Source organism: Gymnogyps californianus, chromosome Z (genome assembly GCF_018139145.2).
Source record: "Gymnogyps californianus isolate 813 chromosome Z, ASM1813914v2, whole genome shotgun sequence".
NCBI lineage: Eukaryota > Metazoa > Chordata > Aves > Accipitriformes > Cathartidae > Gymnogyps > Gymnogyps californianus.
Window position 1 is genome coordinate 55,653,565 of NC_059500.1, and position 18,118 is coordinate 55,671,682.

General features: G+C 44.1%; 1 protein-coding gene across 1 annotated transcript in view; it reads right to left on the reverse strand.

Moving 5' to 3' along the window:
• Positions 1 to 4,239: 4,239 nt before the first annotated feature.
• Positions 4,240 to 18,118, reverse strand: part of KANK1 (KN motif and ankyrin repeat domains 1) — a 130,668-nt gene continuing 116,789 nt past the window's right edge. Inside the window, exons 7-13 of the mRNA XM_050913404.1 lie at positions 17,199 to 17,408; positions 15,114 to 15,201; positions 12,076 to 12,295; positions 9,212 to 9,354; positions 8,474 to 8,674; positions 5,849 to 5,947; positions 4,240 to 5,218 (exon numbers count right to left, since the gene is read on the reverse strand). Coding sequence (XP_050769361.1) covers positions 5,156 to 5,218; positions 5,849 to 5,947; positions 8,474 to 8,674; positions 9,212 to 9,354; positions 12,076 to 12,295; positions 15,114 to 15,201; positions 17,199 to 17,408 — 1,024 coding nt within the window. The 3' untranslated portion in view covers positions 4,240 to 5,155. The remainder of the gene's footprint in view (positions 5,219 to 5,848; positions 5,948 to 8,473; positions 8,675 to 9,211; positions 9,355 to 12,075; positions 12,296 to 15,113; positions 15,202 to 17,198; positions 17,409 to 18,118) is intronic.

Genomic DNA, 18,118 nt, shown 5'->3' on the forward strand with positions numbered 1-18,118 from the left:
TTCCCTAGGCATTGCATTAGGCTGTGAGTAGTGAAGGCTAATACTTTCACAGTTCCCAACTGAAGTATGAAACAAACCTGAATCTAGGTACCCCTTTCCTCTAATCTCATTGTGGCCATTTCTAAGACTGTTTAACGCAAAATCCTCCTTGCATGTTTTTCAACATTGCTCCTTGACCTCCTGTCTTTGTCCCTTGTCCCACGTCAGGCTCACAGAGGCAGGCCCAAGCATCCCCATGTGAACTGAACATCTGAAAGTGTCTCTTTTTAGTGAGGAAATGGTTGCAGTTAAGCTTTCAGTCGATGGCCCTGGATGCAGGCACAAGAGCAGGAGGGGATGAAGTTTACAGACCCGCATGCAGACACAGAGCCCACTGAAGAGGGCTGCTCGCAGCTGAAGTAAGAGTGTGAGCGCTGTTCTGGCCAGCTCTGCTGCTGCCTTTCAAAGGCAGGAGGACGTCTGTAGCCTTTGGGCCGCTTCCATCCCAGCAAACAGAGCCAGTCCTGTGTGTCAGGGATCGGCGCCAAGGCTTGCATTATTCACACCATGGCTGAACTGGACCCAGAGCAGCCAGACTTCTCAGCCAGAAGTATGAGACACCCGGAGAAACAGACATAAGAGCTATTTCTAGAATAACTTGAGTTCTTCCAGCTGTATCAAGAAGATAAAACCTCTGAAAGTACATCTTGCAAAAATGCCTTCTTCAGTCATTGCATTTAGATCAATATTGTGTTGGCTAATTTCCATCATTTTAAAACTCGGTACCAGTAACCCTCGCCTTTTATCTCTTAGGGCGATCATAAGTGGCAGCTTCACTTAATGTATGACAGTATAACTGCAAAAAGACAGTGACGTATTGTACAGTTTTGAAAAAGTGCCAGAGCTTTTATATATTCACTGACAGTCAGAGTTCAAAGGTGATGACAATATCATGCTTGGATATACTGAGAGTCAATCATCATCTGATCTGAACTGAAAAACAAATGCCGAGGAGAGTGTGTAGGGGGAGCTCAGTTCAGAGCTGGTATGCATGGTAAACCCCTTAATCCCAGCACCTGTGATAAATGCTATCCAGCATTAGCAGGTGGAATTAAACTTGGCTTGCAGAGGGCATTGGTGGGTACAAATGCTTTTGGGAGCTTCTTAACTATTTCCTGGGGAAGGGCCTGACGTCCACAGTGTGAACTGCTTCAGGTGTCAACGTCACCTGAGACAGGAGGGCCATCCAAGAGAACAAAATGCTAAGGGAAATAATTATGCTTGCTTCTTTTTCTTTTTTTTTTTTTAACTGCTCAATCCATTAAGTCTCCCCTAATAGGGTTTTAGGCCAGAAATGACATTCACTGACTTTGGTAAATAGTCAGTTTATTCTCTACTTTTCACCTATATCCACAAACACATCCAAAGTTTTGGTTGCTTTTGGCAATCTTCCTGACATGGCATACCACAATGGCCTACTTCACCATACAGCTAAAACTGGGGGCACTTTGCTTTACAAGGAATTTTAACCCAAGGCTTTTGGGAAGAAATTGAGCATTGCACAGAAGTGCAGAGTCCACAGCTTCATCTAATATTTTCTAAAGCTCTAGGAGGCCAATTCTGGGTCAACCCTTTTGCTTACCAGGAAAATGGCACCTAAATAAATCCAGGAACTCTGAGTTGCATAACGTGACTCTTGCATGCTGTTGGAAGGGTCAGATTCCTCCCCAGACTTCTGACAGTCAAGGCCATTAGAAAGCAACGCAATCACTTAGAAAATTTTAACCCCTAATGTGTTGGTTGCTGATATACCAATTCTTGGGGGGGGGGGGGGGGGGGGGGGGGGGGGGGGGGGGGGGGGGGGGGGGGGGGGGGGGGGGGGAAGGAAGGAATGTTTATTTCCACATTCCTCTTCCTATGCTTATTTCCACGTTAAAAAAAAATGTATTACGGTACATTTGGTGACTCTCCCTGTGTCATCAGACACCTAAACCACTCCAACAGTTTTTTTAAACGCTTCTATGAAAGTTGTGCGCCCAGGACTCCCATTGATTTGTGGAGGGAGAGACAGGGACCCGTGCCAACCCAGAAAATAACAGTCATGGCCCTCTGCTCTGCAAAGCTAAATTCACAGGCATTTCAAATTTTTTTTTAGCCTCAGGCTACAGTATGTGCAAATACATGTGTGCAAATGAAGCACAGTAGCAAGGTAGTAGTGCGGCAACAAAGATCATTGTTTAACAAAACTATTTTTGGGGCAAAGATCTATTGGACATGTTCCTAATTAAGACATCTCCTACAGCAATACAGTGGCACTACTGAAGACAACATTATCAGATGGCTCAGCATACTCTTTAACAAAGTCAGACTTTGGAGCATAATCTACAGGCTTTAAAACTGCTGTCATAGAATCACAGAATATGTCAAGTTGGACGGGCCCCATGAGGATAATCAAGTACAACTCCCTGCTCCTCGCAGGACTACCTAAAACCACTGTCATGAGATGTAACCCAGAGTTAAAAGTATGATTACTAACTTCCTTAAGAAAGCACAACTAGACTGTTTTAGGTCAAACCAGTGCTAAATAGAAATTATATTCATGGTAAAACTGAAAGTAGAAACCTGTCCCTGGTCCAAATTCTGTCCTGGCGATATAATGTCTCTCCACTAGACAAGAATTTAATCCATTAAGTACAGGCAAGCATGTATAAATAAGTGAACTAGATTTTCTATAAAATTAGAACAAGTTCTGGAGAAAGATTAAAGCAGTCATCCTTTTTCTCCACTTCATCAGCTTGATTGTGTGTGTTTTAAACTCATAAAGACAGGAACAGATTATCTTGACTTTGTTTTCCAGACAGTTGTTCGAACTGTGGCATGAGGTGGCAGATCAACAGTTCTGAAAACGAAACAAAACAAAAGCCACTCTTGCCATGCCCAAGGTGGGGAGATCCAACTTGCGCTAATTCTGCTGAACAAGAAACCCACCCGGCTCTTAAGTAAGCGAGGAATTTACTGGGAAGCCTGCACTGGTGTCATGCACTGCGTGTGACCAAGTTTCAGGTCATCAGGTGGATGCACGAGTTGGGCACAGCTCAGCTTCCTGCTACACAGGACAGCCTGCACGCCACTGTCTCCGACTGAGCACGGCTGGCAAAGTGCGGGGCATTTTTTTCTGTTTAATTTTTTACAGCTACTGCTGCCGTTTGTCATCAGTCTGGTATCAGAGGGAAGACCTTATTTTCACAGTAATTTTGCAAGTTGGTGACATGCCTCTTTAACTAGCAGGTAGGACCCAGGTCAGACAGCATCCACACAAAATTAGATGCTAAGTGAAGAGTGAGAAGAAAAGTTGGCCAAACAGAAGGGTGCAATAGTAAAAACTGACTGACCTCAAGGTGGGGGGGACCTTGTTTGGGACTGCTATGTTAAGACATGTCCCCCCCCAGCAGAGAGACTTCACCTGCCCTTTGCCCAGGGGACACTGCCAAGCACTGGGGTACCAGCCTGGCACTGGTACCATGCAGTACCTGCAGAGCTGGACCAAACCAGCTCTGACAGAGCTCAGAGAAACTTCATGCAGTCCAAGCCACCAAGTCCATGTAGGCCAAGTGGGATGAGGATGGCTTCAGTGGGACACTATTTCAAAGGGACTATGTAGGAAAAGCTGTTTGATAAGGACTTAGAGAGGGAAGGAGGAAGGATACAGAAGTGTTTAGGTCCCTTGAAGGAAGGCCTTGAGGTGTGTTTCTCTGTCTCATCAGGTAGGTCTGAACTGACAAGGACACGGAGGCACTAGCTTAGGACTTGCTCCAATGCCATCTAAAAAGCATCCCCTTCACCAGGCTGCCAGGATTGTTTGGAAGATAAAGCTCAAAGGTTTTTATTTCAGTTGGTAACTACTTCGCAGTTCAAGCAAACCACTTGAACACCATCGTTCGGTGCCTCCCCATGATGCTTCACATGGCCAAGAGAGAGGCCACTTCTCTCCCAAATAGCAAAGGGTCCAACCTTCCAACCATGTGCAAGATCAGCAAAGGCATATCATCTTGGGCAAAGGTTTTTACTCTGCCAGTCAGCAGGAAAAAGCTAGTTTGGGTGCTGATGCTGTTCGCATTAGCAGCCCCCAAGGGTTGAGCTATCCAGTCCTCCCTGCCTTGACTTGCCAATCTACCCTGTGTTGCAGCTGCAGTTTAATTTGCAGCATTTCTGGATGATGACAAATCACAGGTAAAACAGGAGAGGAGTAAAACAGCATAATGAAATTTTATTCTGAAAATATGGCAAGAGTCTAAGGCACTTCAAACATTTCAATACACGTGACTAAAGTGAATGTGACAAGGTAATAGCATTCCATAAATATGCACCGAGAACTACGCTCAATTCCACTCAAGGGGAATATTCAGCTGGTACCTCTAATTTTACTCTCCAATAAACATGTATGGAGCTTATAGACTGACACAGTTAATAAAAATATGGTAACAGGACATGTAATTCTTCATGTAGTTTTTAATTATTAAGGAATATAAAATGTTGAAAATACTGTGCGAGTTAATTTTATAGATACTAGTATCTTTCATATAAAAAGTTATACATTATCCCCAATTAGCAACAACTTATTTAGTGAACTTCAGACCTGACGAGAGGTTCTATCCCCAATACCTACCCACTCACCCACCAGCTCAAGATCCACGGAGCTGACTATATAAGCAACTGCAACTTCTGAATTTCAAAGTAATTAAAAACATCAAAATCATGTTGGAATGAAATTTATGAAAAGGTTACTGTGATAAAGTCTAGGCACAGTAAATATGTTTTAGAATGATTAAAAACAAGCCACCAGGACACCCCTGCATGGATAGCTTTAGAAGTCTTAGGCTGCACATAACACAGGAAAGGATAATCTATAGCAAAGAAAAACAGGATTTATGCCAGTGTACGGAAAGACGAGTAGCTGAGCAAAAGAACAGTTCTGGCTAAGGTTCTCAGCTGAGCACTACTTAACTATAGGCTTGCTTCAAGTTTACAGTTTTCTATCTTTAGCACTAGATCTCTGCTTTCACTTTGCTGGTGAGTTCAGGCACAAGACAATTACATTCAGTATCTGTCTCAGTAAAACAGTAACATTTAGCAGCTTAAAGATGGCATAGAGATTTTTACAGATATTCATGCACTACTACTCAAACGTGGCTCTGTGGGTGGGACCAGGAGATGTCCTTCTGCTAAGCCTAGGAGTGCCCTAGAAAACAGGAAAGAACAATTAATCAAAGGGAAATTATTCCAGCCAGCCGAATGAGAACACAGCACTCGCAAGCACTCTGTTCAATCCCTTGCCCTTGCCTTTAATTGCACAGATTAATCTTTTTTTTTTTTCATTTTAGGAACAACAGTGCCAGCTATCATACAGCCTGCTAACTGAGAGTGCACGTTGTTTAGACAGTGAAACGTTTAGCAGCAGTTTATCAGGAGAGTCAGTCGAGGCTCAGAGAGCAGGTGGATAGTTGCCAGAACACCTACGACAGCTTAACTCCAGAAACAGCTGTGTTTCGGTGAGCAGGTCAATAATTAGCATTACAGTGATGCAACAGCACCTCTGCACACTAGCCAGAGTCAGTGAACTCTGCTAGTGAGCTATCTGTACCCCCAGATAAAAGGGAGGAGGAGGAGGTATCCTTCAGCCAGGGTTCAGCCTTCTGCAGTCAACCTGTATTTAAAAATGTACATTCCACTCACCAGCATAAAAATTATCCTGTGAATAAACTCGAAATTTCATGTGCTGTACTGCTGTACAGCTGCTGGGGGGTATGTTTTACTATTATGTTCAGGAGCAGCAAGTTAAAACATGAACTGTAGGAGGTTGTGTACTAACCGGTGATTGGGTTTTGGAAAAGTTGACATGGGCATAAAGGAGAACTGCTATGTCCTTATGTCCAGCTTCCAGGGCTATTGAAAGTGCTGTGCTGCCATCCTGAGAAAGGAAAGGAAGAAATAAAGAGACTTAGTGCTTGTGTGCATTAACATCTCCTAAAAGCCCCATCAGCCCACAGAGAAGAGAAGTTATGAAGTGGAGGCCCTACTGCTCAGACAGACAGTTGGTTAATTTAGAGTCTTGTTTAATTTATTATAATTAAGTGACAATAAGCCTTGCACTGCTGTTTTATGAGGCAGTCCAATTGTCAGAGGCCTCATAACTTCTCTCAATGAGGAGTCTCGATTATTGCTGAGGAAGAATGAGCACGCCATTATCACAATAATGTTACATGTACTGCTGTGTAAGACCAGTGATTTCAGAAGATTGGGCTGTCTGAGAGAAACTACAATGTCAGTGAGGAGTGGAAGAGAAGATAAGGGAGGGATAAATGCTAATCAAATATCATGATAATTGCTCTGTTAAAATGGTAATTGTTGTGTTATAGCTCCCATTAACACTAAAAGCAGTTGCATTCCTAATTCCAAATGCTCCTTGATGGAAGTCTAACTACAAACAAATGGACTTTCCTGGTTAAATACTGTCACCTCAGTTTCTCAGAAGATATTATTGCTTTCAGAAACCATAGTTGTTGAGGCTGCTAGAAGCAAAGAGTGCTTTTCCTGAAAGGGTCATTTATTGACCTGCTGTTTTCTCTTTAGACCATGTTTGGTCCAGGAAGAAGCAGATGTCAGACAACCTATGATGTGAACCTCTGAGCTGTCAGAGGGGCACACTTGTATGAAGCTGCCACATCCCCAACTCTGCCTTCTTTGCTTCCTTCCCTTCCTGAAATTGGTGCATCATGTGGCTACAACCCCCTGTTCTCCGACGGCGTTTAAATTACAAGGCAGGCAGCTACAACCTCAGCACAAATCTCACAGTGGCTTGCTGGTCCACTGCCTGGCTTTTGGCTCTTATGCACAGAAGTTTCCACAATAATGCCAGTATTTGAAATGTCCTCTGATAGGGATCGCCTCTTATGTTGGCTCTCTGAATGGAACATGTTTCCCAGCCGCTGCCGTAGCACTGGTATTAGACAGGTCGGCACCAGTTTAAGGAAACTGTAAACCCTTTTTCCAGCATGGGACACGATGGACAGCATCCAAGTGGAAAGTCTTCTTATGAGACTACAGGGAGCGATTATACATAAATCTAATCGTCCTGAGCAGACAGGGAGCTAGAAGAGCTGTCCACTATAGTGCAATATAATGCACTAAAAATGGACAACAAATACTCCACAGTCAACACCAGGAAAAGCCAAGTTCTTAAAGAGAGATGCTGAATCACTGTCAGAGTGGCACACATCAGTAGGATTGAAGCTCAGCTTACTACTGATCATGCTGACTGGAAAAGCATCACTGTCACATTCAGAATAGCTAGAGGAATGCTAAAAATCTCATAATCTCACAGCACAGACAAACCCATTATAAAATGAATAAGCAGCAGACAAGCTGTGCTTGGGAAACGATCAAACTGCCTACAGGAATAGTTAAGTGTCATGTTCCCATAAAGACTTTAATTATTGACTTGATGATTAATACTGCTAACAGCATCCAGGCTGCAGTAACCTAGATTGCCCCCAGAAGTGTTTGTTACACTGAGGCCTTCTTACATTTTCCCCTCAGGCCAGCTGTTACACACCACTGCCACCACCGGGCAACTGATCCGGCTCCTGCAGCAGGTGAGGGATGAACAGAAATGATGTCTCTGCCTCTCTGCAACAGCTTCAACAAATAACCACCCACTGCCCTCCCAAATCCCAAACCCAGGCTCTACTTCCGTGCGCAGTGGGTGAAAGCGATAGGAAGAATGGAAACATACCAAAGAAGTGATGTTAATGAGAACACAGTACTGGCAAGAAACCAGCTAAGTCAACACTTTCAAGCTTGAGAAGTCTACAGATCAAATTGTCTACTGACAGCGTAGGCTGCAGTGATCCTTGCAAACCAGAAATATGCCAGTGTCTCACTTGGCACTGAAGTCATAGCCTGTATCTCCTGTACCTGTTCACTGTTAGGACAATGTAGCTTCATGACTGAGACCAAACTTGTACTCTCAAAAGTCATGGTGTAGATACTGTGTGAACATCCTGTGAAGAGAACTGTAGGGCTGATGTTTGCCACGGACACAGAAAAGCAACACAGCAAGGCCATTAAGTCACCAGATAAGGTCATAACTGAAAAATGGAAGACTCCTGAGAAAGGGGGAAGGAATGTGAGAAGGGAAGATGTTTTAGCATGAGTAGCAAATGCTTTTTCTGTTCTGGCCGCTGCACACCTACAGCTAACCATAAAAATTGCTACTGGGTAGGTTTGTTAGAAAAGGAAAGATACTAGCCAAATAATCACAGCACTTGCTACCACTAAGCAGAGGATTCACGCATGTGGTACTTTGGCACTGTGAGTCAGAGATTCACGTAAGCAGATTTCAGCAGCTCTCCACTGCATCAAAAAACTGAGTTAGAAAAAATATTCCAGAGTGGAGAAGCTATCTGATGAAGCACTATCTGGAAAGGCAACTCACATTGTCTTCCAGGGTGCCATTACAGCCAGGCTGAGCCAGCAGAAGTTTGACAATCTCTACATGTCCGTGTTCACTAGCACACATCAGAGCTGTAGAGCCCTCATCGTCCTGGATATTGACGTCTGCACCACAGGCCAGTAAAGCTTTAACCATGTCTATCCGCCCATGACTCACAGCTAGCATCAGTGCGGTCTGACCAGCCTGTGTGGAAAGAAGAGGAAAACCCAAATAACTACACAGACAATCAGTGACAAAGCATGCACACTTATTGTTTTGGCACTGTGCTTCTTCTGGGGGCAAAAAAAAAAGATTGTTATTTTATACAGCACTCTCAAGGCTCTGCTTGCCATTATTTAAATACCTTTTATGCATAATATATCCCACAGTCACATAGCTATTTATTAGATTAATGGAAGATATCGGATCTATTTCCAGACATCTGGAGTTCCTTGGAAGGAGCTAAATGGTGCAGAATTTGTACATGCCTCCCAAAATTCAGTAATGGTTCTTTCATTCAATCTTCATTTTTAGAAGAGATCCAGACCTGAGGCTCGACTGTTCTTCCACAGCTCCATTTTGTATACAGCAACCAAAAACATACATACAAACATCAAAGACCACAGAAGGTGAAAGTGAATGAGTGCAAAAGCTGAACCGATGGAGCAGGGGTGGGAGCATGGAAGGAAAGATAAAAAGACACGGGAATGTGAATGGTGTCTTGTGAACCGTTTGACTGACCTGGCTGGCTTTAGCATTCACATCCCCACAGCTGAACAGTTCCTCCACTATCCTCATGTCCTTCTCCGCTTCCACAGCTGCAAGCGCAGCAAGCATGATGGGGGTATAGCCGGCCTTGTTCTGATGATTTACGTTACAGACATCTGCAGAGGGATGAGATAATTTCTTTGGAAAGCAGGAACCCAAAAAGCAGCAATTGTGCTAATGAACTGAATAAACTGTTAGCAGAGCAGCCTATAAAAAGAAAAGGCAGCAATTGCTCTCATAATGGAAGCAATTCAAGGGAAAGTGGAGAAGAAAAAAAATAAACAGGGGTACTCTTGAGCCTGAGAAAGAAAAGGATTCTCTTCTACTATGCATGCAACACAAGGGAGAGCACAAAGCCATTTTATATATCATCATTTATGGCTTTCTTTGTGCATTTTTTTTCTTTTGTAAAAGCAAGTGGTCTGAAATTTGACATGACCATTGGGGTCACAGGTCTGAACCCCAGGAACACCATCAGGAGAGTCTTTAAGCTCCTCTCCTGAGGGGATCCACACTGCAAAATAAAAACAGCCCAGCAGCATCATCAGTGGAAAAGCTGTTTCTCCTCAGCACAAACATTTTCCTGTAATTGGTGTTATTTTAAAGATCTGCAAGTGTACTTTGACATGTTTTGGAGCTGCAGAAAAAACCTTTCAATTAAAGACTGTTTCCAGCTCTACACAGTTTTTGACTGTGAACAAAAGTACTCTGGGAACAAATACAGTCAAGTCCTCTGACTAGTGCCAGCAATTGACAAGAGTTCTCCTTTTAATTCAAGTCTAACCGCCAGTCTGTCTCTGTTCCTAAAATTCTGCAGAAATCTAGCAGGGCTTATTAGTTTACCAGGCAGCAGGGCTTTCAGTGTGCTCATCGTATTGGAAAGCAAGGACTCAGACTTACAAAAACAGCATCTCTAGACTTGGGGTTAAATTGCACCACAGATATCTTAACAAGCAAAAATGTTTCAGGAAATTCTTCACATTTATTGCCAAAGGCTTTTTTTTCTTCTTTTTTTTTTTAAGCGAAAAGAACATTGCAGAAGCAATACAAGTGCAGATGTAAGAAAATACACATTTTTTTCATGTTCCATAGACATCACTTGTGCTACCTTATAACCTGTAGCCCAACCTTACTTTCAGAAGCCACTTCTGGGAAGCCACTGAAGCCACAGAACACAACACTCTGCTACATGCATTACTTCATGAGTAATGAATAATTATTGGAAGTGATGCTCTCCTACCCTGACTAGAGTACTTCAGCAGAGGTGTGTTTTCTGAGGTCACATTTCAGCTCCTTTTCTATATGGCTAATGAGCAGAGCTGTTTTCCTATTTGTCCTCTTGGTAACACTACATGGTGATACAGAGGAGTCTCGTCTCATCTGCTCTTCCCACCAAACACACAGACACAGAGTTCTTGGACCAAGAATCTGCCTGTGATATAACCACACTGCAAAGTTGACTGTAGTGACCGTTTAGACATGGTCCAGAGGAAGACTGTCAAAACCTGAAGGAATTTGCCTGTTGGCAAATATTTTCCAAGTGCTGGCACATGCAGTGTGCTCCCACACACCTGGCACTTCATGGTTGTTGGATTTTACAGTCCAAACCCACTATTTTCATAGGAATACACCAGCTGCTGTAAACTACAGGAGTCTTGACTTCCAGCAACAGATGAGCATGCTCATGCTACCCTGAGATACCCAGGGAAGTGGAGGGGCAGCTTCCTCCCACCGCAGTGCTGCAGAGCCAGCCTGCTGCATTTCACTGTGCTCCTGACATTCCCTGCGCTCCCCCACCGTGACTCACTCTTCCCAACAGGCTGCCTTCAAACAGAACCAGAGATTTCAAAGCACTCGCTTTCCTGCCGAGGAAGTCTCTGCATGTATGACAGATGTGCTGGGTTATCAAAACCGAGATTTGTATCATTAATATCCTTGTTCATCTGATGCTACCCTTCTGGATTTATAAATGTTGCTAGGTTTACACTCCAGCCATGTCGTTGGCCTAGTTAAGCTTCACAACCAACTGTCACAGGTTTTATAACTAGTTTAGAGAAAGAAACTTCAGTCAGGGAGCAAAACTAGGCTTAAACAGATCACGTCCTGCCTGGGACCAGCTCCAACATGTGACACTTTCCACTGGCTGCCTTCTGGCTTAGCGCATCTGGGGAGCAGATGCTCTGGAGTCTCCCCTCTGCCACTACTCTCTCTGCATGTGTGTTGCAAGGGGATTGAGAGAAGGAAGCAACAACAAAAGCAACTAAATGAAGCATCATCACATTGCTCAGGGACCAGGAAAATGCTCCTATATGGCAGAATGCCATATTGCTCCAGTTTCTCAGGAGACCAGCATAGATGTGTCAAGGCAGTGGCCAGAAGAAGCTTCTGTACTGCTCTAGTAAGATAAAGCTAGACTAGTTTGAGTGTTTAACATGGATGTTTATACCTGAATGCATTTTCCTCCACCAGCACCCTACCTTTGGCTGAGCAGCAGCTGCACTGCCTCCAGAGAAAACTGCTGGAGGCTGGTGCTGCTGAACTTGGACTACAGTCCAAGAGTCAGGGATCTACCTATCTGTCCCAAACACTGGTCAACTTTGTACATAATTTACTTGAGTGTTTTTGTAACGTCTTCAAGACCTATCACCATCACCTCCAAAGCTAGCACTAGAAACAAGGATTCTAGACTGCCCAAGTGAGGCACCATGTAACTGTTAACAGTTAAAACAGCTGCTGGAGGAAGCCCAAACTTGACCTCTTGCTCATCACGAATTTCACCCGTGAGGATTACAAAAACCAAAAATAATTAAAAAAAATATGCTAACCAGTCAACTTACTTGCATCCAGAAGAAGCTTTACAATTTCAAAGTTAGAATGTGAGACGCTGTAATGCAGAGCCGTGTTTCCGTTTCCGTCCGCCATATTGATGATATGTCTGAGGACAGCAGGAGAAATCTCTTCAAAAGCAGTTATGTAGTCTCCAACCATTTCAGGGACAGCCGACTTCTGACTTGAGACACGAAACCACTCGTGCTGGATGGTATTCAAACAAAACCTCTGCCAAAACCAAGACAGAAAAACTCTCATATGGGCAATCTATTTAAAGGATTTTCCATCCCACAAGTCAGCGATGCAGGAGGTCAAGCCTTTTTTAGTCAAATGTGGGAAGAAAGTATTCAGCTCACAAACAAGATGTACGGACTGAAGCTTCCCCTCTGACTAAACCCCTCTTTAAAACACCAGTTGTTTACCTCCTCTCATTTCACCTAACTTTCAGGAATGGTCCACCTCTGAGGGCACAGAATTTTAGGATGAGATTACTCCCAAAATTAATGGGTATCAAATACTGGTGAACAGAAAAAGACTTAGAGTAACCATTTCCACAAAATACTTAACTAAGTTTATAAATCACTGATGAATGCACGACTAGGAGCAGTGGGAATGCACATTTCTTGGGGACTTAAAACAACAGCATGCTAAGTCAGTTAGGCCCAATCCCGAGGCATGAATTATCAAATGTGCGAAGTACAGGAGAACTGGCTGGACAGCAGTTCTGCAGGAGAAGAGCTGGCCATTACAGAAGATCACAAGCTGAACCTGAGTCAACAACATCACACTGTAATGAAAAAGGCAAATACTGTTTTGGGGTGAATAAAGAGATTTATAGCTTGCATGGCATGTGATGCAGTCCCTTCTCTCCGCCTAGCACTGTGAAGGCAACAGCTGGACTAGCTTGTCTGGTCCGATCACTGAATGACACAAAAGATTCAGTCGAAACGGTTTCAAAGGTGAGCAGTGAGAATGATTAGAAGTCAAGGAAATCTGACCTACAGGACAGACAGGAAAGACTGGAGATGCGCTCCTGAAAGAACAGCTGGTGAAAGAAACCCCATAACATTTTCACAGTGCAAAAGGCTGTTGCAGTGAGAAAAGAAAGAACCTGTTCTTCACCTGCAGGATGGATGGCTATAGTAGTAAGGGATTTTCACTGCAATTAGAAGATGCAGGCTAGACATTCAGGATAAACTTTCCCATTGGTACGGACTGAGGGTGGAGGGGCAGGAGCCTCTTAGGCCAGGTAACTGTCTGTTGGGAACAACGTAGGTAGAGCAGATCTAGCTGTGAGCCAAGGAGGCTCCTTCAGTCACTGCCAGCTCTGACTTTCTGAGACAATTTCTCTAACCTGGAAGCACCACCACATCTTTCTTCTCTTCTCATAAACCCCCACCTGCAAGGTGGCCAGTAAGTTCAAGGACAATTTTGCAGAGAAGACACTCAGCACGCTTCTCTAGCTTCTAGGGAAAATACAGAGGACCTGTACCAGTAGCGCTAGAGGGGGCCCGTGTCTGGTAAAGGGAGGATATTCTACACACTTCAGTACTACATATATATCTGTACTACATATACACATATACAGAATATTCTACATCAGTATTACTGTAATAAAAACTTACAAGGTCCAACCATTTCAGTTAAGAGACCACGTGTATTGTGAACATACGGAGTTGGAACACAAAAGTGGTCATAAAGTGACACAATATAAATATTTTTTTAATTTTAGGCACTACTAAGTGCAAAATACCACTAAGAAATTATTTTTACAGTCACAGTATCACACGCATTATTAAGTAAATGGTACACTTTTTTTATTCAAGTAATCCATCACATCCCAAAAGGAGCAGTCCGCAGCTCTTTCTGGTGCAAAGAGCCGCTACAAGAGCTGAGTATGCTGGAAGAGGTTGGGACAGTTTATACAGATCCCTAGCTGTACTGAAGTTTACCCTTTTTGGACAAGAGTTCTTTATCAGCAGACAGACAGAGAAGAAGAGCTGGTTAGTCCATAGTTGCCAGCTACAAAGCACCACTTGTGCTGGGAAACACTTTAAGCACAAGAAAGAAACATGTAAATTCAAGTTACACTTCCAAGACAGAGATTATCACCTGGTTGTGCCATTTTTGACACTTTCAACTCGGACTGGGCCTGAAACATTTGTGGTTTGAATGCCTAAACTACTCCTGAAGGACTGACACAGGATTAAAAACTACCTGTCACAACTGTATTAAACAACCTTTCAAAACATTCCCTGGACCACAAATGTCAGAACTGGACACAGACAACATTATTGTCTGTGTCTTACAGACCATATTATTGTCTTCAAGAAGCTGCAGATGCTCTACAGTAGAGGGGACTGGCACTGGATTGTTGCCTTCTACATCACTGCACAACTGTAACAAATGCAAAATTCAATTTCACATCACTAAGCAGTGTTCCTTTGCTTTCAGATTGCTCTCACAAAGTAGCATAGGCAATTCCTATATGAGGCATATAGGCACCTCCTATATGAAGAAAATACAACCTTATTTCTTGAGACTGAGTATTAACAATGAATCCTCCTTACTCCCTGCTGCACTGATAAGTGCTACCAGCACAGTAAGCGAGACAGAAACAGTATCCCTGTGCTTACAAGGAGGCAGAGCACCTGCAGTTTCAAAACAGACTCTGAGCTTTTGTCATGGGGAGAAACAGGCTCCTCACCCCATGCAGTCTCTTAATGCAAGGCCTGAGAGCTGCCCACAGCAGTGCTAAAGCAACACTTACAAAAATAACATGGCAATGCACGGATGTGTTGAAACTGCGCTTTCATGTTACTATTTTTATGTGTGTGCTTTGGGACGACAACACCCCAGCACAAAGCACAAGTACATTCTCTGGACAAAAGTCTCCTGATAGAAAAAGCACTTTGTGACTCTTCCAGGAAAGATGAAATCCTCTTCTGCCTAGCCACTGCGGTGCTGGTCCTGCAAAACCAGAAGTTATCCCTCCCTGAAGTTTTTCTGTTGCAGCTCAGAGAGAATTTTGTCCTGCACTGCTTACCACATCTTTGTTGGTCAATGCCTTGGGGTCATCAATGTTGTTTCTCAGCAGGTGACAGGCAGAAAGCATCTTTTCACTTAGTTCGTATCTAAGGGAGACAGCAGAATACATTGCACATTTCAATTTTTCTCTTGACGTTTCCGCGTAGAAACATTTACCTTTCTGAAAGTCATGTGGGAATGTATGTTTCCAGGCAAGCCATCAGCTGCTGCAATGCAGAAGCCGCTCTGGCAGCTCTTCTCTGCAGGGTCTCCCTCCATGATGAGCAGAGATGTAGGCAGGAGGAGCAGCGGGAACAGAGAGCAGGCGACGCATTGCTTCTGTGCTTTAAACTTGGCAACCCTTCTGGTGGAAATTCTCACCTACTGCTATACGACTGCAGAGCATGTATTATATACTCTGTGCTTTGATTACTTGATTAACAAGAGGAATTGCCAATAGTTGTGACGGAAACGGAATTAACTGGTGGGAAAGGGCACAGGTAGTGCCTCCCTGCCAGCTCCCCTTCACTGGAACCAGCCTTTCTCATCCCATCCACTCTGGAAATTTACTCTCTTTCTCTAGTCTCCCTTCATGTTTTCACTTCTGCCCCCTTTCCATCACAAATTTCAAAACTCAAGGAACAGCTGAAAATAAGAAGGCCCATGCCCATGCCACATGGCACGCCAGGCTGTGGCCAACCATCTCTGCCTACAAGCTGCCACAGAGGATAATGGCAGTTTTCCAGGAAAATTCTCCCAAAAAGCAGAGAGGCTAACACACTCATGTGTGTAAGGCAGGCATTTTAGCCCTCCAGGGTTACAAGCCAGCTGCTGGTGCTTCCAGAGCAATGAAATACTCCACCATTGCATGGACCACGCTCGGTCCCTTGTGGCCATGCGCCCTCCCTCTTCCCCTCGAAGGGCATTGCCAGGGCAGCCAGCTTGCAAAGAACATGCTCCTCAAGTACATGTGGCTATCTAAGCTGTCCTGCTGCTCCTCTTCACAATCGCCCCTTGCTAGCGTAAATATAAATTAGAGAGCTCCTTTGAGAAATTGCCCATCTTTTTATGCCACCTGTAAAATAACAGGCCATCCTACAGTACTGTATAAGTAAAGCTCAGGGCACTTAAAACTCACAGCTCCAAGGCCTACGAATAGCTCTTAATTATGAATTTCTGCATCTCTTTTATTTAGCAGTTGATAATTACAGATAAGTTTGATGCTAAGCTATATCTCCAGTGAAACATAACATACCAATTTTGTCTTAGCTCTTTTACTGTTATTATTCCACTTACATAATTTTCCAAGCTAGCACACTTGTAAACATCTGGCAAGCCCAGTATCTATAAAATACCCCTTCACTGTCTATATTTAGACTTCCTTTTGTCCATTCACTAATCAAGAATCAGTAAAAACTCACCACACTACTGCTTTCCATGTGCCAAAAAAAAAAAAAAAAGCCTCACCTGTCAAATGCTACCTTACACAGCTCCTTACCAGCAACGTGAAAAGTAACTTAGACGTGAAATGCTGAACAAGTGCGTGACAGTGGCCTTAAAGTATATTATACTATATGATCCCAGGGTTGGACGACCTCCTTGCTCCTGTACTGCATCGTCTTACCGAGCAGTATCAGCCATGGCTGAGATGCTGTGAAAGGTGCAAATGCAAGATGCGCTCCCAGCCACCTGCTGACCTGGTATGCATGGTTCAAGACTCATTTGCTTGCTTACTTACTGTTTTACAGACCAGGTTGTTAACAAGGCATTGTCCGCTCCCAAATGAGTGCTGCTTGTGACCTGGGAGAGCCTCTGCCAGGGGCGGGGGAGCCACCTGGGTCTCGCTATAAATGGACCACTTAAAGCTGCTGGGGTCAGCCGCTGGAAAGGACGCCCTCTGACACCATCTCCCCGCTCACACACAGTCGTTTTGCCACGAAACCATCTCTGGTTACCCGCTCAAGGAGGAGGGAAGCGGGCAGCAGTTGAGCAGCGATGGGGCTGGCACTTTCTCCACCAGCACGGGCACAGCCCGTGGCTCGCCCCATGCAACGAGGCAGCAGTAACCTCCTCAGAGGCACTGGGGAGAGGGTGAGCAGCCTACCTTTCTCTGATTTCCACCTCTTCGGCCTCGCACTCGTGACGGGGGCTGTCCTTCTCTGCTCCCATGGCGCAGACCTCCAGAGCACGGGGCACGGGCTGCCCCTCCTCTGTGTGCCGGCTGTGGGGGTACTCGTGGCCCTCGCACTCCTCCTCTGAATCCGAGGAGGAGCTCTCCTCAGAGCTGGAGTCGTCACTGGACGTCGTCTCGTACCTGGGGGGAGAAAGGGCAGGGGTGCTTGCTCAGTGCCATTCAGCAGTGGTCAGTACCTGCCTGTGCTGGTGCAAGTTGAAAAATATCTTGCAAAGGCTTAGTCCTCCTGTTTTCTACTCAGAGACCTTTTCTACTCACTGAACTCAGTGTCCCTGCCAACTGACACTGTGATTATTATGTGCACAGTGCGTAATGAAAGAAGAACAACGTTTTTTAAACGGAAGTCTTAACACTCTGTCAGACCTTGTCTTAGCCCCAGAATGAAATTACTTTGTTCAGAAGTAAACTGTATTGTTGCCTTACTAGGCAGATATAAGCAAGGAAGCTAACAAACCTATCTAAAGACAATACTAAAGAAAAACTAATCTGAGGAAAGGGCTAGAAAAGCTATATAAAAACAATCTGGTGAAACTATTTTCAAGTTCTTTGCAACATTCTGCAAGGGTAAGTAATATTGTAAAAGAAGATAATTTTCCATACTGTTTTCTGTATTTGTGTAGCAAAGTTTCTGTATTTATCTAGCGCAAAACCAGAAAAGTTAATTCTTAGGCAATGCCATCTCTTGCTGTATTGTTCAACAGCACAATGCTGTGCTTGTCAGCTGCCAAAGACATATCAAAGTTTCCCTTACTAAAATATTGCCTGAAAAACGTTCCCATGGCTCTTTGAGTTTGTTTCATTTTCCTGTGTTAAATTTGGCAGCAATCTAA